Below are 23,333 nucleotides of genomic sequence, written 5' to 3' on the forward strand. Positions count from 1 at the left end.
CCAAAAATAGTGTTCAGATTTGGCTTCTTAAGGCCCGGTCAGGCCGTGATCCCACAGTCTGCACCATGGAAGTCGTCCAACGCAGCAGAGATCCAAGGTGGCGCTCTGCCATTTTGAAAGAGCCTGATCTCTTCCTTCTTCTGCTTTTTCCACTCGATGATGGCGATGCCAAGCTTTGAAGGGTCTGGCAGCAGTTGCATTATCCCCCTGCTGGTGTGTGTATGTGTGTGTTTGTATGTTGTACCATCAAAACACACATATACGGTACAAACACACACACGCATGCAGATTAACGGCCATGACAGATGAATCACAGACTGAAACATCACTTCAGGCAAAGATCAGAGGAAAGAGGTCATCCAAAATCCTGCCCGGAAACACCACACATCGCACGACAAAAGAGCAACAAACAACCATGAAGACTTTTTTTGTCATAAACTTGAAATCACGTACCTCATCCATCATACTTCACCCACTGACTGAGAAAAAATCTTAAATCATATAGTGAATTAATAGATTTTTATACACTCAGTTCAAAGCAAACTTCTAAAATTTCAGCTTTTTCAAAATCTGTGACATTAAAATGGCGATACAGTCTGAAATTCCATGTGGAAAAATACATCAAATCAAATGATTTCATCAAGTTTTGGCTTTTTAATGAATGTGAAATTCTTAAGATTATATAAAAAATAAAAAAAATTGCAACCTGTTTGTTCCTTTGTTTGACTGTTTCTTCTATCATCACATACAGTATGCGCAGTTTATTTTCTATGAATATTTTTGTAAGTAGCACTTATTATTGTTTGATACGTCATGATACTTGATTTAAAGCATAAAGATTTCATAAAGAAAGACAGTTGAGTCCTCCAAATTAGAAGTTGTCCTTCATATTGAAAAACGCTGACATTTCTGTGCACATGTGATAAAACTATACAAAACCCATTCTGCAAGTGAAAAAATATTGCATAATAAATAGCACATGATGAGGGCCACTCATTAGATTGACGTTTTAGACTTTAGAGGTGACAGTGACTGATCGTTCCATTGATTTAATTTGTTCGTTTTAACACCTAGGAGCTCTGGTTCAAGGTGGAAATGTGCGCTGTTCTGTAATGAAGGAACAAACATGGAAAGGATGCACTTTGGTTCTGCCTGTTGTTCTCATTAAGTTCAACTGAGTGTTTAAAGGCTCAATAATGTAAGACTTACATGATCTTGTGTCTCAGTTTATTGGTTCATATTAAGTTGTTTTATAACCTAATGACTGTCTCTGTATTCAACATCCATGATAATATGATGACAACATTGGCTACTGATGCATAAATCTGACATATTGTACCTTTAAGTATTTTTCATATATTTGAGGGTTGGGTAATCTGGCTAAAAGAGCATTTGCTGATCTTATGGAATCAAATAATGATAAAATAATGACAAAGTGTTACAGCCATACTAAACTTTTCCTCTAGTTTTCAGACGTTGAGGGTGTGTGATGATCACTATATGTGTTTTGTTTTATCCATTGTATTGTGCGTTTGAGTGAGTTGGGGGTTTTTAACACCTGTGTGTGGTTTTTAAACTTTGTCTTACTGCTGTGACAAAAGATGAATTTCTGTTTTTACTTGGAACAGACAAATCTATCTATCTATCTATCTATCTATCTATCTATCTGTCTGTCTGTCTGTCTGTCTGTCTGTCTATCTATCTATCTATCTATCTATCTATCTATCTACCTGTCTGTCTCTTTGTACTTAACTGACAAGAAACTGCATTTTTACTCATATTATTACAGTATTGATAATATCTAGATGAGGTGAACAGTGCTCCACATTTTCTTGTACATATAACTGCCTCAGTTTGATTTAATACAGACTCTTTCCCTGAAATTATTTTCCAGGACATTTTCATTTTCTACAGGGATAAGTTATCACATCATACACTAATACATTCCCCCGTCTCCCTCATTCTTTGGAAGTGTTCTTTTCTACAGTTGTAACTTGCATTTACTCAGATTGTTTCTATGTTTATTACTCAAACATTTGATGTGCAGTTTATGGCTATAATTTTTCTGTGAAAAATAATTGTTACAAATGTATCATAGAATAATGAAAATACGCCCACAGATTACAACGTAACACTTCATTAGACTGACAAACTGGAGTTAGTGTTCAACTGGACAATTCCCAACTCAACTTTCTCTTCTCTCTTACTTTCTCTCCTGCACTTCCTCTAAAAACATTTGTATATTTTCAATAAATCACTGAAAAACTATTTCCTTGGTTTCATCTCAGTTTAGGCACACAAGGTCACAAGGCAGGGGGAGGATAAAGAATTTTCCAGAATAACTTAACCATTTCCAGGATATTAACCTTTTTTTCCTCATTTTCCATGTTTCCATGACTGGAAAATTGGTCAATCACTTTCCAGGTTTTCCAGGATGTGTGGGAACCCTGATTACCTACAGTGGTGCTGCCTAATTTGCCTCACAATGCTTTATAATGAATAAAAGTCTTTTTTGCGAATTAACCTAACTCCAAATAATCTGTGTAAATCAACACATTACACAAACCCTGCAGGTAAGCGCAGACTAAACCCAAACACTTCAGTCTGGACAGATGGTGAAGTATTGGTATAACTGAACTAAAATAAACTAATTAACAACATGTGCTTACAACATTAATGCCCCAAACCAAACTCTCTGAAAAATATGATAATTACACTGATAAATGGGCCATTGAAAATGAATATTAGCTGGATAGAAAAGTTTTGAGTGTTATAATCTAAACAATCCCTTTGAAAAGCAAATCATTAAGATCAATCCCCGTCAAAAATCATGAGATTGAATATCCCCATGGTGTATTTTACGTTATATGTCACTTGTCCAGCCTTTTTTAGGTATTCTAGGTGATATTTTATCACTTTTCCATTCGTGGAAAATGGCAAAAAAGAAAGTAAGAAAGAAAGCTCATCTTTCGTTCGGGCACATACAGAAACATTAATACAGTTCTGTGAGCTCATGTCATACATGTGCCTGTCGTTTCTGTGTGCTGGTTTTCAGTCTAATTAAAAGCTACAGTTGACTTTATATAAGGATACAGACTATATACGTTTTCCCTTTAATTATCAGTTCACACTTGTAGCCTGTGTCACACTTGTGTAGTTCTTTCATCACCTTTCTTAGGATGGAACATGATGGAAATGGTGTGAGATGTTTATCAAAACTGACTTTGAGCATGAGGTCTAAGTTCATAACTGTATGGAAACTAACTTTTACCTTGTTATGGAGTTTTTTCTTTCTTTTTTTTACTATCCTTATTCCCCAAAATGAATGCAAACAATGAACAACCCAGACAGTCTGTTATCATGTTTTATTGTCATATGCCAAGGAAACTGCATTGGATTTCAATATAAACCAGTTCAAGAATTTATTTGTGCATATTTCTAATGAGCATCTTCGTATCAGCACTGTAAGTGAAATCCGGTGGAAAAAAAAACCCTGTAAAGTTTTGCTCATTTCTATGCATGTAAAACAGCAATAAAAAGCAGCAGAAGTCATCAGGGTCAGCACAAAATGCAATGAGCCTGAAGGAGCTCTGTGCCAGTGTGCTGCAAAAACACATTTATAAACAAACTGAAAGGAGGTTTTATAGAATTTAATTGATGAAAATATCGCAAAAGTGTGCGGTAAATGCTATTGAGGTGATCTCTTGCATTGGTTTGAAGATATGCATCCATTTTACATTGGCCTCCTCAACACTCATTATCTCAGAAAAGCTGAAGCCTTAACGCTTACGGCAGTCACCGATTTTTATAACAGACGGATGCATAAAGCATTTGACCAGTGTCTTCAGTTATTTCAAAGAGGTGAAGACAAACAACAACAGGATATATTGGAAATGTTGTCTTATTTGTGAGAAAAAGCAACAGTTTGCAGATTTAGAACCCTCTAAATTTACCAACAAGTTCAAGTTCACAAATCACACCATTCTTTGCTGAAAAATGATAATCCTGCAGTTTTATCACCTGAAAGCTGTTTGCATTTGTCACTTCAATCCTCTGTTCTCACTCCACTCCACCTCCACCTAGGCCTTTTGTTTGACCCCTATTGGACAGGAGACCCCGGTTCCCCCCAGACCACAGTATCCATCCGGGTTTTTACTCAGGTACTGCTGGTGGTAATCCTCAGCGTAGTAAAACGGCTTCGCTTCTGCGATTTCAGTGGTGATCGGACCGAATCCCTCCTCTGTTAATACCTGGTGGACACAAAAATACAGACACATTCACATAATAATATAAGAACCTATAAATAATGACAACTCCACATTTTTCCTTTTGTTTTAGTGCAAAAAGTTCAATTATATTGTGAAAATGTTTACAGTTACAAACTATTCTTTCACAACCATGAACAACCTGACATTTGTTGAGAAAAATAAGCAAATTTTAACATTATGCCTCAGATTATCATTTATACATGTGCATAAAAACTTACAGTTCACAGTGGATCTACAAAGGCACAAAAGATTGAGTAACAGGCATTTAGAACTGACAAATATACTACTTAATATACATTCTTCTGTGTAATTTTTGCACTTTACAAATTCATCCCTCAGACTGAATTGGACTCTTTACAGGGCCAGATTTGGCCTCTGGGCCGTATGTTTGACACTCCTGCTTTAAACTTTCATGTTGGGTCGAAACATCATTTTATGCAACACGGCAAGGCAGGATTTATAAGATGGCATCTATTAATTTAACCCATAAAGACCCAAACACCCACCAGTGACCAAAATCATTTACTGATTTAAAAAAAAAAAAAAAAAAAAGATAAATCACTATTGACCCACTAATTCTATCAATCCATGGAAATAAATGCTGTAAAATGCAGTGTGTCATCTTTTCATGGTCATCAGATATGACCTGTTTGGACGTTCAGAGGCTCTGTAGTGAACGTGGAATCACCGTCATCTTCTACAGCATTGATTCACCAGTAAAACCCATGGAGTTGGTTCAATGACAGTAGATGAAGACACTTGGTTTATGTTTATTTAATGATATACTTTACTGAAACAGTCACTTTTTCTTAAGTTTTCTCTGTTTTTGGTATGATAACCCTCACATGCAATCTCAGCATGATGATTACAGTACATGAGCAGTAAATTAAATATCGAAAAATACCTGATTTTTACTGAAAAAATGTAAAATGAAGGGAAAAATATTATAAATGGAGACAAATCACTTAAGAAAGGTCAAATCTAGAGAAAAATTCATTTGGGAATTGTGACAAAAGTAGCACTGGGTCTTTAAGGGTTAATGAGCCCCGTCAGGATGTTTTAGTAACAGTTTCCTTACTTGGTGTGTGCATCGTTATGTGTTGATAAAATGAGGTGAGTTGAACCTGAATATACTGAATGACCAGGTCTGAACATCAGTAGATTTTTTTCTCTTGCCACAGACATATTCAGAAAGGATAAATCCAGGATTCATCAGGATTAGATTGTGAAAGCGTGGTTCAGGCGTCATTTACACACATGCATTGGCTTCCACAGAGTCCACACCTGAACTCCATGAAGAATTTTTGGGATGTGATGGAGAAGACATTAAAGCAGTGGTTCCCAACTTTTTTTGGCTCGTGACCCCATTTTAACATCACAAATTTCTGGCGACCCCAGACATTCAAAACAGAGGCTTTTTTTTTGTTTTTTGCTAAAATTACATTTTTTAAAAATCATGTAATAGTTTGCTATACTATGTTGCAAATAAACATTAATTTTAGATGACATTTCGTCTATATAATGTATATTATTGTGGATGGAGGCAGAAAAGCCAGGTGTAGATTACTGCACAAAGTGAGAATTTGATTTTCCTTGGTCAGGATATGTACAGTCAGTCCAGCTTGGATTTACAAGGCTGACAATTAATACTGAACAAACAACTAGAAGCACTCGGAGAGCGCAGACCCCCGCCAAGGCTGATCCGTGGCCCCCCCCGTGGGCCCCCCCACCCCCGATCACCACCAAAATTTAATCATTTCTTCCTCATCCCATTTCCAACAAACCCTGAAAATTTCATCCAAATCTGTCCAAAACTTTTTGAGTTATGTTGCACACTAACGGACAGACAGACAAACAAACAAACAAACAGACAGACAGACAAACAGACAGACAGACAAACAAACAAACCCTGGCAAAAACATAACCTCCTTGGCGGAGGTAATAACTCAAACTATGAATAATGAAAGAGCTGCAGCATCTGAAACTGACCACAATGAACATTTGAAAGATAAACAGAACCACAGTGCTTCAGTTTCAGCTTCACAGTTTGTCATGTCTTTTATGTATTGTGATTGTCTCTCTCAACTCACCATATATTTTTTATTAGTAAGTTGTTGTTTTTTTTTTTAAATCAATAACTACAAATTTCAGGCGACCCCATTTGAATTCCAGGCGACCCCACATAGGGTCCCGAGCCCAAGGTTTAAAAACACTAGATTAATGCAAAGTATGGCCGTGAAAAATGTTGTAACATCTATTGTGACACTGCATATAAACATAGTGTAACATAATAGACGCCATAGTGAATGTGTCCTGTAGTTAAAGCTAAATGCCATTAAATAAAATATTGCATGTGAGACTTCGAAGAAAAAATAGCCCAGAATTACAGAGCGATACGAGCATTTCTAGACTTGATGGTTTGGTTTCAGCAAACACCAATATCCTGTTTTCATGCCTATTAACTACATTTCTGTTGTAAATCATGAACGCGTCTTCTTTGTGCTTTTCCTGGATCTCGTTGTCTGCAGGAGTAACCAGCTTCTACGAGGGTAAATCATTAAAACTAATCACATCAAAGCCCCGTACTGCAACATACTTACTGGCATCGTAGGGGAAACAAATGTGCCTAACGTGTTCATGAAAACGAGTATTTCGAGGCAGTGCGGTATGGGCTAAGACACACAAAACACATGCACACGTTCACAGTTGAATCAGTTGGTGATGACACCTTCTCCTCTTTGTGATAAAAATTACTCAACCAGATGGTGTGTGGGTAAATTAAAAGAGTAGGAGAGGAGCTGCAGAAGGCACACACACACATACACACACACCTATAAAAGTTGAATTCCTGACGAAGGGGGCGTCGGTGTGTTTTAAAGCCTGTGTGTGCATGTTTACAGCAAAGCTTCTTTTTTGATCATGACACACTCGGTAAAAGACCTACATTTGGCTCAGCGTTTACTTTACATGTTTGCCCTTTTATGTGCAGAGCTGTTGTTTTCACTCCGAATGCCAAAAAAAAGTCTTGAAATTAACACCACTAGAGAATACACTCCAAAATTCAGATTACATATGTGTTTAAATACTGTGATGAAAGTCAGAGAAAGCAACAGTGAAGTCAGACGTGTGTACTTATTTACATACATGAATAGCAAAATGATATGATTACCAGTTAAATATGTAATAATGCATATTCAGGTTAAATATTTAATTACTAAGGACACTCCATTTAATTTTGTGGTTACAAAAAGCAGCAATCGCAGCCTATAATTTACATCTTAATTACACTGTACAGAAAGTTCTATATCCTGTTATTAAGCGGCTACTTGATACTTAACTTTTCACATCACTTTTTTTCATGCCCATCCTGTTTACATTGTGTCAAAGCTACAAACATATGATGATCTTATTGAATATGATGCATCGCTGTAGATTTAATCAACTAACATGTGCCCAAGAACAGCAGTAAAATGAACTTTGACATGATTTTAGCAGTAAAGAAATGCACATTGAACACTTGAACCACTAAAACTTTGGGATAAATTGCAAAGTAACTTGATCCTAGACTTCTCTGAATTACAATTGTCTTGTGTTTTAAGAATTATAACAGAAAAAGCATGTTACATTGAACTTTTCTCTTTTTACTGAATGAATTGTAACTTTCCCTTTTTGAGAGATATCTGAGAAGAAAAACATTATTAATCACAACAACAAAATCTACAGATGAAAACTACTAAAAATTAGTAAATTCAGTTTCATGAATCACAAACAATAAGAGAATAAAACTTTAAAAATGCGACCAATGAAAGAAGGTAGTTTGACATCATTTTACAGCTCATTACACTCAACCCTTTAACCCGAGACAATATTCCAGGTAAACATGCTGGTGCGAATTTGTGTCTGTATTTTAGTGTCATAAAAGCTGCTGTGAGTATGTGCTTGTGTTCCTTTTATTCAGCAGTTTTGTTTTACTTTGTCTTTTAAGGTCAAAACAGGGTGGAATAACAGAAAAAGACGAAGAGAGGAATTGAAGTTTGACAGGTTTTTACCAAATAAGGCACTCAGAATGTACATCAATAAGAGACTGAAGATGTTGAACATGAACTGTGAAGTGGAACACACTGAACAACAAGAAGTATTTGAATTTTGGCCCAGTAGGTTTTATTTTGGGGCTCTTTTTGGCACCTGGTTGAACTCCAAAAAACAGTTACAAGGTCAAAACGCAGTAAAAATACAGTAAAAAAAAAAAAGAAAAAATAAGGGAAAATCACCACAACACTGCAAACAACAGTAAAAAGAATAAACGACAAAGAAAACAGTGCAAAAAAAAAAAAGAAAAGAAAAGCCCAAACTGTCTATTCTTACAGCGAGTCATTCTCACTCACTGCACTGTAAAAAAAAAATCCTGTTGTTTATACGGAAAAAAAACTGCCAGCTGTGGTTTCCAGAACAATACTGTAAAAAACACATCCAACTGTAAACATATTTACAGAGTAACATGCAGATTTAACATTTTAAACATGTAGATTTAACACTGGATTTAAATGGTAAATGGACTGCACTCATTTTCTACACTTTCATGGTGTCCAAAGCACTTTCCAAAACCACCAGGTCCAACTGGGACCAGTTTAAGGTTCAGTGTCTTCCATGGACACTTTAGCATATGGACAGTCAGAGCCAGGATTCGAACCACCAACCCTTTGGTTATTGGACGAGCCGCTCTACCAACTCTACCAGCCCATTAATTTACAAGTTTAAAATGTTACATTGTTAAATGTTTACTTTTTTATAACTTTTTTATACAGATATGAAAAAAAAGCAAATATGTTGTTATTTCAACATTATGCTCTTGCAATTTAAACGACACCACATTGTATTTCAATTTACAGTTTTATTTTGTAAAAACAATAGAAATACATCATTTCTACATACAAATCTGGTTTTGTTCACATACTCTTCCTGTAAAAACTACAGCTATATTTGATTTAATCGTTAATGCAAAAATCTTTTCAAATAAACAACTTTGCATTGTATTGCCACTTACAGTTTTTTTATGTTGCAATTTTACAACTTTTGGTGTTAATTCTACAGTCATTTTTTACAGGGTGCACTGTGACCCCCCCCTCCATTACAGGCAGCGGGCAAAGCACAATGTCTATTCTATCAGCTCGTTTTGACATTTTTCCTATTGAGCAAATGGTTGAATTTTTATGAATATTTAAAATGAATCATACATTCAGAATGAACACCACAGACACATCAGGGGTTAAAGATGCATAAAAACTCCTTCCTGCTGAGTTTATGGGTGTGCATGGAACTGTAAGACTTGATTATTAATAGCTTCAAATGTGTACTTTATCTATGCTAATCATCTAAAATCCCTGTTAAACATCTTGTACAAAAACAGCACCATATTAAAAGGAAGGCACAATAAAAGGAATAAACTGAACAGAAATAAAGCACAGACTGGTTTACTGTCATTTAAAACCAGGTCTGTTGTTAATGTACATTCAGTTTAAGAGGAATTAATTTCTATGGAGGCACAGTGAAAAGTTCTCCGTTTATTTTTAGTGCGAAAACAATCAGACTTAAAGCTGTGCTAAGTAATTTCACACATTGGTGGCTCTAATTGTTAATGAGAGGTAATTATTTGAAGAACCATTTTAACTTGATTGACGTCAGCGCTCGGAAGTTATGTGTGTGGACGAACCCAGAGGGTCCGCGGTGCTTTTACAACAAAACAATAAAAAACAAAGGAGCGAGAGGGAGAACAGCTCTGTTCTAATGTTTGGGGAGTTCAGCTTTTAATGGACAGATACTTTGTTTCCTGCTGTTTGATTCATCGCTTCCTGTGAAGATTTCACACCATGACTGCACCGACACCACATTTTAATTTGAGTAAATAGTATGGATTCATAGTGTGGGTTATTCAGAACTGGTTTGTTTATTCCTCCTGCAGCTGAACCTCAGGATTTAAGCTAAAAAGAGGGTTTTTATGGATGACAAAACCGCTTTAGCACCTTCATCTGTATGTAAAGTAAGACCACAGACTAGGAGAGGGAAATAAATTAAATGTACATTACAGAAAAGTGGTAGCAGAGGAAGAAAGGCATGTGATAAGAGCATTTTCAGACAAATTGAAGGAGCAGTTGTAGAAAGAGGCTTTTAGAGCTGGAGCACATCAAATCTGATCTGGACGTTTATCCTGAATCTGTGTCTTATTTCATAGTTCACATGAATTTCAACATAATAATTCCTTTTAAAGCTGCAGTAGGTGAAATCTGTGTAAAAATCCACAGAATATGAACATACACATCATCCCTCTGCAGCTATTCTCTTCACAGTCGAAAGACTAAACATAAATATAGACATGATGTATTTTCATATCATTACAGAAACATCTAAAAGTCACATGCAGGTTGTATCTGATAGAATCTGATCATGATTCCTATTTATCACATATTTAATCTTCTCACCTGTTGGACAACAGCAGTGATTGGACAAAATAAGAACATCATGGGACAGATTTTCTACAGCCTGAAAAAACAAAGTAGTGGATCTATGCAGAAGTCTCATGTTCTCTCAGACCACTTCAAATCCTAAATAAACTGTACATTGTGCCTAAAAATGTAATCCATGTACATTGTTTTGGGAGTAAGTGGAAATAAACCAATGCTGTTATTCAGAAATGAAGATGAGCGGATTTTTACTTCTATAAAAAGGCGGAAAAAGGTACTGGCATTTTTTCAAAGTGGCAAAAATCCCCATCTGATAAAGGAATTACCCACAATAGTTACATTTGGAAGACAGTAAGAACCTTTACCAGACTGGCAAAAATAGTGCCAAAAATGTTGACTTTGGAACAGTGCAGTTATTTACCTGATCAACAACAAATAATGTCTGATGGTTTGACAGTTTCTCTGAATATTTATAATGCATTCTGAAACTGTGATCTATTTACAGCTGCTGTGAATCCAACATGATCACATCAACAAATCAATTTAGCCCCAAGATTTGCTTAAAAGCTCAAATATGGGCACTAAACTACCTGTGATAACCAAAATGGCTGCTTTCTTCCATTATACTGCTGTAGAGGCATCCTCTGCCATCATCTCTGCCTTTTCAGTGACTGAGTGCGTTTGTTTGGGCTGGTCCTGCTGCTGTGTTCACAGCCTGCTATAAATGCATAATTCACATCCATTAATTTGCATGTCAGAGAAGTAGATTGCTCATTTGGAATGCAAATACCTTGACTGCTCTGGTAAAGCAGGGAAACGTGAACAACACTGATAAGCACCCACGAGACAGAGACAGGAATGAAAGAATGGAGAGAAAAAAGGTGAAGCTGGCATGTTTAAAAGCTACAGAGGGGTTTTATAGACAAAGACGGAGGGAAATGGAGAGAAAAAGCAGCTGTTTTGTGTGTACAAGTAGATATACGCGTGTTTGTGAAAAGAAAGAGAGGTGCATCAAGAGAGGAAGAGATGCCAGAACAATGAGTACACTGCTTTAGCACCCATCCTTGCACCCACTGAGCGAGCACACATTATTACATAAAGCAAAACGAAAAAAAAAAAAAAAAAAACACAAGTGCACACAGTTACCACATCCACCTGCCGTTTTAGACGCAGTGCACACCCTAATGATGGGTAGGAGGCAAGAGAAGAAAAGGGAGGCTCCTTTCATGCTGCAGACAACTGCCAGCCGCCTGCAAGGTAATTTTCTGCAGTGCTGTTGTACCTTACACACACAAAAACACACACCAAATTCCCCAATCACTCTGTGTGAACAATACAATCAAGCCGGGCGGCGAAGCGAACATAGTCAATACCCTGACATCGAATTAACCAGACCATTCTTTCTCTTTATCACCTCTTCTTGCCTCAACTTTCTTCCTTTCCAATCACTTTTTCATGCTGCATTTTTTTGTATGTTAAGAAGAAGAAAAAGAAGAAGAGGAAGAAGAAGAGGAAGAAGAAGAAATTGTGGCTGCAAAAGAGGGAGAAGCTGAGAAACCTCAATAAGAATTCATGAAGTGTCTGGTAGGCGTGTTGTGGGAAAATCCTCAGCTGCTGTGATGCATCTTAACGGTTTTCAAATTAATACAAAGTTAGAGCAAGCTGCGACGGGAGACAAAGAAACAAGGCCACCTACAAAGACTCGAACAGCGGAAAAGACTCCACCCAAGACGTTTGGAAGCACAAAGTCATAAATATTTTAAAGACGGCACTTGTAAAAATGCATGCGACATCAAATTAAGGAGCTGGATGTATCTACTCTCAACGCAATAACAGACAAGAAACAATCAATTATTGAATTTCTTCGTCTGATGTCTGATCTTTGCAGAACCTTCGCAAAAGATGAGTTCAGATGAATATATATATAGATGTACAGAAAGAGAGTGAAAAACATAATCTGAACAAACCCAGCTAGCGAGTGTGTAAGTATCTGAGCTCCCGCTAAGAGATAAAATGGAGGACCCGCGACTTAAAGCATTAAAATTTAAGGTTATTACGTATTTTAAGGTTTGCCTACATCTCCAGAAAATGCATACAAGTCCATGTAACATCCCCTAAAGTGAAATGCAACTGTGTGTCTGTGTGTTAGCTTTGCAACTAAAGCGATTTTGGTGGAGGACAGATTTAAGACCCAGATGGTTTGGCATGGAGTGTGTTTGCAATAGGCCAACTGGTTGCACACACACACACACACACACACACACACACACACACACACACAGATGGGAGAGGATGGGGGAGGCGATCTGGTGAGAGAAAAATGAGAGGAAACAAAACTAGAGATTTTAATAGAGCAAAGTTGTTAGAATCTATGAATCTATCTATCTATCCATCTATCTATGGCTTCAACATAATACGTTAAAAATGATAAGTTTTTCTTTTAAATGTAGTGAGTTATGTAACTATTTCAGTTACTTAATCCATAAAGGCCCAGTGCTACTTTTGTGGCTGTCCCCAAATAAATTTGTCTCTATATTTAGCCTTTCTTAAGTGCCTTATCACCATTGATTGAAATATCATCCTCTGTATTTTGCATTTTTTTCAGTGTAAATCATATATTTTCCTACATTTCATTTACTGATCATGCAGATGTTTATAAAAGCTCTGATTAAAGTTGAGGGTAATTATGTCTAAAACAGATAAAACTGAAGAGAAAGTGACTTTTTCAGCAAATATATCAATCACGGAACTTAAAAACAAGTGTCTCCATCCACTGTCATTGATCCAACTCCATGGGTTTTACAGGTGAATCGATCTTGTAGAAGATGACTGTGTTTCCATGTTCACTACGGAGCCTCTGAACGTCCAAATGCGTCATATCTGATGACCACGAAAAGACGACAAACTGTATTTTACACCAATTATTTACATGTATTGATAGAATTAATGGATCAGCAGGTATTAAATAGTTTAGATCAGTAGATGGTTTTGGTCGCCAGTGGTTGTTTGGGTCTTTATGGGTTAATTAAAGCAATGACGTTTATGACATTCAAGGAATGAATTTTCTAGTAACTGTTTTAAAGTGATTCTATGTTGTATTGATATTCCAAACTCTAAAAAGCAGGGGGAGTCATGTACCAGAACACACTAAGTTCTACCAAAACCACCACCAAATCAATGCTATGCAACCACAGACTGTATCACTCATTGAATAAAGTACAAAACTCTATGTTTACATGCAACTGTATAACGGTATCAAGTTTTCTTCTTCCAACGAAAACACTGTCAGTCAAAATGACACTGTCTTATAATCAGCTGATAGTTTACATTATAGCTCTGTTAGCTTGGCTTTGTTTTAAGAGAGAAAACAGCCACAATAAAACTACAAATCACTTCAATTTACTGTACGGTTTGTGTTGTCAATCGCTGCACTAAAGATCTGTTTGGAATCGTCCACACAACATCAGAACTGATTAACAAAACTTCACAAAGATAAAAACATCACATACTAACTTTGTACCTTCATAAGTTTCCTAATCAAACTCATTTATGTAGAAGAAACCCTGTGATTTCCAGATCAAACTCAATTCTTTTCATTTACACAACAGTGCTTCCAGCTTTTATCACTTTGTCACTTTGAGTCTTAAAGTTGTTTCTTAATGGTTCTCATCACATCTGGTCACTTTCTGATGTTTTGGTCAAAGGTCCCACGGTGTCAGTTATTTTTAGGGTAAAACAATCCCCGCTTTTATGGTGAAAACTGATGTATATGAGCCAATGTGGTGTATCTTCAATGTAATGTTGTAATTTAGCTTAATGTGCTCAAGGTTTCAAAACTTTAAATGAAAAGATGTTGAATTCTATTAGTCACATACAGTTTTATTTACGATAAGATAAACTTTATTGGTCCCACAGTGGAGAAAGTTCACTGCTACAGCAGCTCCAAAAGTAGAAAGAAGCAATTAAAGAAAAAGAAATTGAATGAAAGTAACATTATATAACAATGAATACATATTATAATTAGAAAGCTCTTAAAGTGCAGGTAGTAAACACTAGTAAACAAACAACTAAATACCAGTAAACCACCATTAAAACATCAGTCAGACTGTGATGTAACGGGTTGTAAAGGGTCATTGTACAGTCTGACTGTAGTGGAGATGAAGGATCTACAGAAGAGCTCCTTCTTATGCTTAGTGTGTTTAAGTTTGTCGCTGAAGGAGCTACTTAGTACAACAGACAATTTCCTGAAATTAATTTGATTGAGTCAGTTTTATGAGAAGTGGTGAAAAATCCCTGCATTGTTTAGTTACTTGTTCAGCAACAAATCAAAATGAAACCTGTTTTTATATATGTTTCTGCAGGAATCACAACCTGTGATGCTTTATTATACTCAATTATTTTTTTCAAATAACGCACTTTGACAATGCATGGATAATACATATATATGGTGTTCAGCTTTAGTAAATAAAACTACTTTCGAATCATGTGTTATCTTGAGTTCATGTAGACAGAAAATTGGGATTTGTCTTTAATTCTGAAAGAAAGCCAAACTCAATCTTTTGATGTCACTCAGCTGTTTTACAAATGCAGGAAAATGGTATCTAAAATCCCAAAGTCTCTAAAACAATGTATACATACTAGTATATACATACTTATAGTAGCTTATAGTAGTACTTATATGGTATCACTGTGCATTGTTGAATATTAGTGGCTGTGACTGAGTTGGTAGAGAAGACCCTGACCCCTGTCCACATGTTGAAGTGTCTCTAAGCAAGACCCTGAACCACTAGTTGGTCCCAGTGACTATTGATCTGGTGTGTGAATGTGTTAGTGACTGTGTGTGTAAATGGGTGACTGCGACACAGTGTAAAGTGTTTTGAGTACAATAAAGCTACATAAGTGCACGTTCATTTACTAGTCTGACTATGCCAGTTAGATGTAATCTTTATCGAAGTGGCTACTGACACAGTACTGTGGCAGGAAATATTGGTTTGTCTATTATCACAGAGCCAATCAGCACCCTTGTTAAATCATGTCTAGACTAGTAACTTGTTACATCCCAAAAAGTACCAAGACAACCAGATAGTAAATAGGTCAGTTTTACAGACAGCAGAGATTTAGCTTGGTTGGTAACATTTCGAACTGCAATGCGGAAGACTAAGGTTTGATTCACGGTTGAAGTAGCATATTTTAACCAAGGGTGCTGGTAGGTAAAATCTGACATTGATATAAATCAGAAACTAGGACAACGTTCAGAGTGCAGAATTTGGAGCACAGCATTCAATACACAGAAGTCACATGGCACACTGCCACATTTAACACGTAGCTTCGCCCACCTTCTCCAGCCTCAATCTCACTGACTGCACAGAACAAAGAACACCATAAAACAACATATAGAGTATTTAGAACATTAATTCCTATTTTATACTATATATTATCACTAATTTGTCATTTCTTCCATCAATTGCCACAGTACTGTGGTAGCAAAATGCACAAAAGAATGCACTGAAGTAGACGCCATATATCACTATAGTACTGTGGCAACAAGAGGCTAGTGAGTTCCTGTAACAGTATCACTGATTGGCTCTAATACAAATGCTAACATTTGATTGGCTCTGTGGCAATAGACAAACCGATATTTCGTGCCACAGTACTGTGGCAGTAGCCGTTGCCAATATTCATACTTGAGGACAGATATTTCTGGGTTCCAATCAAACATGAGGAGAATTACAAAGTCAATTCCATAAAGCAAAAATACACATCCATGTGAGTGGAAAAGATTTCACTTTAGAAAAAAAAATTACATGAAGCTACTTTGCAAAAGTCAATCTGAGCAGAGGTTCTTTACCGTGGAGAGCAGCTACTCAGTCATTACAGAAACACAAGATTGGTCCAGCTGTTGTATTTCCATTTGCTTTTTTTTTTTCAGCAACATGCACGTCCATCTTTCCATCTACTGAGCAACCTGCTTCCATGATTTGTCAGAGCCTTAGTTTGACATTTGTTACTCTTTACGCATAGTGAGGTTTAATTGCTGTTTGCATCTAATATGATATCTATGATGTTTCAGTGACTGCTGCATTTATTTATTAATCAACACATGCAGACACACATGAGTATTCATTAAATCTGTTTCCATTTCATTAATTTGCATTTACCATTTATTGCTACATCAACTTTTCTACCTCTTCCAAGTGTAAAAGCCTTTCTCAGTGATATTTCCAGGTTGATTAACATTGCCACTTGTTTAAGCACAAATTGAAAGCAAATAAGAACAGCGTTAGGAATTCAATGGAAAGGCACTTATTACGATACCTTTTCCCATTTTTTCAGATCTGCCAAATATTTTTTGATCTTCCTCTTGACCCATTTCTTACATAAGTAGGATCATCAACTCAGGGTTTTAAGAACAGCACCTGTCTGCAAAACTGCAATTATTGTATCCAACACTCTACAAACCCACTGAAGATCTTGAACCCACCAGGACATTTCCAAACATACCAGCAAGTTTTTTTTGTCTTGGATGCATGTGAGTAGCACATATGAGAAAAGGATCAGAGACAAAGAAAGAAACAAGCTGTTAGAAAGTAAACGAGGGGACGATACGTGAGGGAAAAAAAAAAGACTGAAATAAAGGCTGACTGCACTGGAATAGAACCGAACAGAATAGAATAGAATAGAATAACCTCCTCCTCGTCAGTTTCCATGGCAACAAGCCCTGTTGGTGGGATGGTGGTGCAGAAGTCTCAGCAGGGGAGAGTTGGAGAGAGAGAGTGTGAACATGTTTCATGTGTATATTACGTGTGCGTGTTTTGACTGTAGAGCAAATGTTTGTGGCAACACACATACACACAGATCCAATATAATTTAGTATTCATCTGCTGTAGTCAAACCGCACCGCTGTGACAGACAGAGAGAGAGCGGGACACTGGGAAATGGAGTCCTGAAGTGTCAAAGGAAAGGACAGAGAAGGATAGAGATGAGAGGGGATGAAAGGAGACGGACCAGTAACAGGTGAAGCATCTTTAAAGACACAACACACACAAGTCATAGAAAAAATATTAAATTATGGGTGTTTGTCAAACTATGACTTATTTAATATTCTGAGATGCCTAATTGAGATGACCATTATTAAGCAGGTACAAGGAGCGAGGACGTTTTTCCAAAATGAAGCCATTGCAGAAGCATCTTAAAGTGTAATACCATTAACATCCACTAGATGCTGCTCCAAAAAGCCTCAGCTCCCATAGACTGACACTGAGTCCCTCTGGGCTTGTTCTAGTCTAGTAATCTTTACATTTTCTCTCCAGTAACTGACAGAGACAGTTGTGTAGCTGCGGTTTGTAAGTTACACCACAACCTTAAAATGACATTGTTCTGCAAATTCTTGATGAAGTTTATTGTTTTACTGCGCAAGTAAGCTAGCATTTAACATTAACTCACCCATAACTATTTTTACTCCCACACCCTTTACTCCAAGTATGGGATGTTTGATTCATTTACATACAGCTATTTCATCAGATTTTACTTAGGGATTGTTCTAATGTTCAGGATCCTCCCACAGGCTGAGTCCTTTTCAAGCATTTTTAAGGATGTATCTGTCAATTCGCTGTTTGCATTCCTACAATGCTCTATACAAGTCTTTTAAAAATGTATTTAAATGAAAATGAGTCGACCACAAAAGCAAATAGAAACTCAACAAAGGAGAAAAAATACACCTCACATCACCAGTATAATATGCATTTAAACATAAATCAACAAAGCAAGTCTATTTACATTATATGGTACATTTGCACAAAGGCAAACACAAATAATTATAAAATGGGAAAAATATGTCTGTTAATTTAAAGGATAATTTTACAAGCCAAGGAAGTCTGCATTTAGGGCAAAGATCAAAAAGGAACATCTAGTTTTGAGTTAAATGGCTCAATAGATGCGTTTCTCGTCACATATGATAAATGTTCCCTTGGCACATCATATGTCAATCTTTAAGGGAAAGATGAAAGAGATGAAAATCACTACTAGTCTGGACATGTTGAAACTGTAGAGATATCTTAAGCAACTCTGAAAAGATCGTAGTTAGAATGACTCATCTCTCACCACTGATGTTAACAAAATTTTGTCCAAAATAAGGTTCCATGGGACACAGTGAGAATCACTGAAAAGACAAATGTTTTCAATTATACTTTAAAATATCATTTTGTTTCTATTGCAGCAAAACAGATGAAGGCTGCTTAATTAATTTTCCTAAATGCTGATGTCATACCAAGCCTTCCCTGGTGACAAGACAAGACAAGACAAAACTGAAGTCATTGTCTTTGGCCCACAAAAACCCAGAGAAAGTGTCATCAGCCATCTGGAATCTGTTACTCTAAAAGCTAAAAACCAGGTTAGAAATCTAGGGGTAATAATGGACTCAGACCTAAACTTTAACAGCCACATTAAATTAATTACATCATCAGTTTTTTACCATCTCAAAAACATTGCCAGAATCAAAGGTTTACTGTCTAAACCAGACTTAGAGAGACTTATCCATGCATGTATCTCTAGCAGGTTAGACTACTGTAACGGCCTTCTCACTGGACTCTCTAAACCAGCTGTAAGACAGCTGCAGTACATCCAGAACGCTGCTGCTCGAGTCCTGACTAGAACCAGGAAGTACGACCATATCAGTCCTGTGCTTAGATCTCTACACTGGCTTCCTGTGGCTCAGAGAATAGACTTTAAAACAGCTCTGCTCGTTTATAAGTCTGTCCATGGTCTAGCACCAAAGTACATCTGTGACATGTTGGTCCCATATGAACCATCTAGGACCCTGAGAACCTCAGGGACTGGTCTTTTGCTGGTGCCCAGAGTCAGGACTAAACACGGTGAAGCTGCGTTTCAGTTCTGTGCAGCTAAACTCTGGAACAGTCTTCCTGATGACGTGAGACAGGCCTCTACTGTGACAATGTTTCAGTCCAGGCTGAAAACGGTTCTGTTCAACTGTGCATAGAACAACTGAAAGGGTTCTATCTGCACTCTTCTCTTTTACTTTGTTTTAACTGATTATTATTTATGTTTTATTGATTATGTTCTAATTATAATTGTGTGTTTTTAATCTGTCTCTTTTCCATTTTTGTAAAGCACTGTGAATTGCCCTGTGTATGAATTGTGCTATACAAATAAATCTGCCTTGCCTTGCCTAGTGGTTAGGATTTGGTGTTCTCACTGCTGCAGCCTGGGTTCAATTCCCTGTCAGGAAACATGCTTTTGTGCCCTTGAGCAAGGCACGTAACCCCCCCATTTGTTCTGTGGGTGCCCGACCACAGTGTGTGTTATGTTAAATTAGTGAAGGGTTAAATGCAGAAGTTCAATTTCAGTGTAAATGTGTGTAGGACTTTTTCTTCCCAAACACCTTCAATGGCACTGCTCCTAATGTGTGCTAATTGCTAATGCTAATGCTAGGTACCGTGTGTATGTATTAGAATGGGTAAAATGCAGAGACTGAATTTTCCTACAGGGATAATAAAGCAAGCTAACCTTTAACCTTTTAACCACATCTGATGCATATTACTCAATGTTTCACACTCTTCTACAGTTTGTCTGGGGGTTTGTTTCTGTAGGTACAGGGTGGTGCTTCATTGATGTTTGCATGCAATCCGGTTTAATATGTTTGTTTCCTGTATGAATACAGAAGTTGCAACCTCCTCATTGGTCCACATATGCACACACATCTAACTACTGTTGGTCATCAGGCATTGGCTTATTCACTTATTTGTAATATTTGAGCTCACTTTCCAATACAACAGTCTTCTCAAGTATGTCATTTAAAAAAAGAGTAAAACTGTGTATGGAAAGGTAATTTAAGATAAACCTATTTATGATTTAATGTATTAATTTTGCTTAATATCCATAGAAAGTAACTAACAGAACTAAGTGAAAGAAAAGAGAATATTCTTAAATATGCTTCATAATCTTACACAATACTACATTATTCTCCAAATACGCTCGGTATGAAACACTCCGTTTTATTTCACACTACCATTTTTGCCCATCTTTCGTCATCTTGTGTTTGTTCACTGTCACAGCAAAGTTTTCAATACACACTACATGACTTAATCTGTGACTGTAAATACCGTCCGAAACCAAAAGGAACAGACTCAGTCCGACTCCGATCTGCTGTCACATTGAAATCATCCCGAATCGTTCTGACAGTTGTTAAATGTGTACCCAGCTTTAAGGATGACAGATAGGTGTGTTTACCTTCTGGTATTGGTCCCTGGAGGCCAAAGCTTCCTCAAGCTGCTGCTGTGTGTAGGTGTAAATGGCAGAGCGATAAGTCGTCCCAACGTCATTTCCCTGACGCATTCCTGAACACACAGTCAGAGGTCAAATGTGGATTTATTTTCTTTAAACTGGAACAGGATGTATTTTTTACATCATTAAAACAGCTGACAGCATTTCCAAAAATCTGACTTGTTTGTGTTATTAGAAACATTAATTATTTCCTTGTGACTCTAAAGATAGAAAAGTATTAGTTCAATCAATCAACTCTGTTTACATAAATATGCATAGGACTGTTCATTCGGTTTAGTACAAGATGACTAATACATTTTACAGATGACTGATACAACAATAATAAGACCGGTGTAAACAATAAGAGGGTGGAATAAAACTAGGTGAAAACAATTAAAAACAACATAAAACTTTAAAACAATCCATGATAGAGTCCACAAGTGTCTAAAGCAGGGGTGTCAAACTCATTTTAGTTCAGGGGCCACATTCAGCCTAATCTGATCTAAAGTGGGCCGGACCAGTAAAATAATATAAATAATAGATTAAGAACTTATAGATAATGTCAACACCAAAGTTTTCTCTGTGTTTTTGAGTGAAAAAAAACAAAATTCCATAAAGAAACTCTTTACATCTATGAACTGTACTTGAACACAACATGAACAAATATGAACAACCTGAAAATTCTTAAGAAAAATAAGTGCAATTTTAACAATATTATGCCTTAGTTTATCATTTATACATGTGCATCACAACTTACAGATCACAGTGGACCCATAAATACACAAAACATTGGTAACAGGCAGAATATTAGTAAAATCCTGCATACATCTCTTAAGACATTTCATATTGTTCATATTTGTTCAGGTTATTCACATTTTTTGTCAAAGGATAGTCTGTAAATATAAACATTTTTGTGTAATTTTACTTTTTTTTACACTTAAAACAAAGACAAAAATTAGCATTTTTCATTATTTACAGGTTGTTATGATTATATTTTACTGATCTGACCCACTTCAGATTGAATTGACCTAAAATGATTTTCATATCCTTGATTGTCAATATTTTCATTATAATATTTGCATTTCACAAATTCATCCAAGGGGCCAAATTGAACCCTTCAGCGGGCCGGTTTTTGGCCCCCAGGCCGCATGTTTGACACCCCTGGTCTCAAGTATGATACTAGCACTTTTCTTATTGGGTGGCAGTGGTTAACACTGTCACCTGACATTAAGAAGGTTCTGACTTAGATTCCCAGTTGGGACAGGGCTTTTCTCTGTGAATTTTGCATATTTCCCCCATGCAATAGGCCTCTGATTCCCCCTGTTATCAAAAACATGTATTCTAGGTTAATTCCCCTATCAGTGCCCTTGAACAGGGTACTGATTTTCTGGAGTTGCTCCCTGGTGGCACTATGGTGGGTTAAATGCAGACAGTGGATTCACTATGTGAACAATGAAAGTTAGAAGACTTTCTGAGTTTGGCACCAACCACACTAATGCAGATATTTTCTAAAATATTTTTCTAAAACTTTAAGCTCTTCATCCACAAATACACAGCAAGAGTTATTTAAAAAAATAAATAAATAAATAAATAAAAACTGTGGAATTGAAGAGGGTTAACCCTTGCCACTCATCCAACAGGGATCCTCATTTATCTGACATTTGGTGAAAACAGAATGACAGGTAACATTTACGTTCCAAAAAAAAACATATTACAAAATTTCATTGTAAACATGTTTTATACACTTAGCTATAATATTATTCATGTATTCCACTATTTTTGTGAAGCTAAGACTAAGCTAAGCTAAGACACGAGTGAAGGTGTGTTTTATCAAGAGATTTGTACATTTACACAAATCTGACTTCAAACCTTCAGCGAACGGAATGAACTATCTCTAGGACAAAAACAGGCCTGCATTTACATAAAGCTGAGATTTCCTGGAACATTTTGATATAAACATTTGGGTATTGTCATTTGCAAGTACCTTAAAAAAGTACATTTAATAAAGTATGGGAAAACTGAGAAAATACCCTTAGAGCTCTGTTTGTGTGTATCTGTGTAGACATGGAATGAGTGGTTGTTGGTTTGTTCTGAGTCTTCTAAATCTACTCAAACTGTAACTGGACACAGACAAGACAAGGTGATGTAGATTCTTCTCAGATATTTAATCTCAGACAGTAATCTAGTTTTTCTTCTTGTAAATTACTTAAATTCTTCCCAAATATGTTGCTTAAAACTCACAAAATGACAGATTTTCATCCGATACAATAAGAATTAAGTACCCAATTAAGTAGAATTAAAGACCCAATTTACTCCTCTAAATTGGCCT

General features: G+C 36.5%; 1 protein-coding gene and 1 pseudogene across 3 annotated transcripts in view; both read right to left on the bottom strand.

Moving 5' to 3' along the window:
- The window catches only part of LOC115414855 (mitochondrial peptide methionine sulfoxide reductase-like), a 25,267-nt pseudogene extending 25,067 nt beyond the window's left edge, over positions 1-200 (bottom strand).
- A 3,146-nt stretch (positions 201-3,346) lies between these two features.
- LOC115414734 (mitochondrial peptide methionine sulfoxide reductase-like) overlaps positions 3,347-23,333 on the bottom strand; it is a 70,889-nt gene continuing 50,902 nt past the window's right edge. For all 3 annotated transcript variants that reach the window (XM_030128013.1, XM_030128012.1, XM_030128014.1), the window contains 2 exons: positions 20,972-21,078; positions 3,347-4,250 (listed from right to left, as the gene is read on the bottom strand). In XM_030128013.1, coding sequence (XP_029983873.1) covers positions 4,080-4,250; positions 20,972-21,078 — 278 coding nt within the window. In that variant the 3' untranslated portion in view covers positions 3,347-4,079. The remainder of the gene's footprint in view (positions 4,251-20,971; positions 21,079-23,333) is intronic.

This window comes from Sphaeramia orbicularis, chromosome 24 (genome assembly GCF_902148855.1).
Source record: "Sphaeramia orbicularis chromosome 24, fSphaOr1.1, whole genome shotgun sequence".
Classification (NCBI taxonomy): Eukaryota; Metazoa; Chordata; class Actinopteri; order Kurtiformes; family Apogonidae; genus Sphaeramia; species Sphaeramia orbicularis.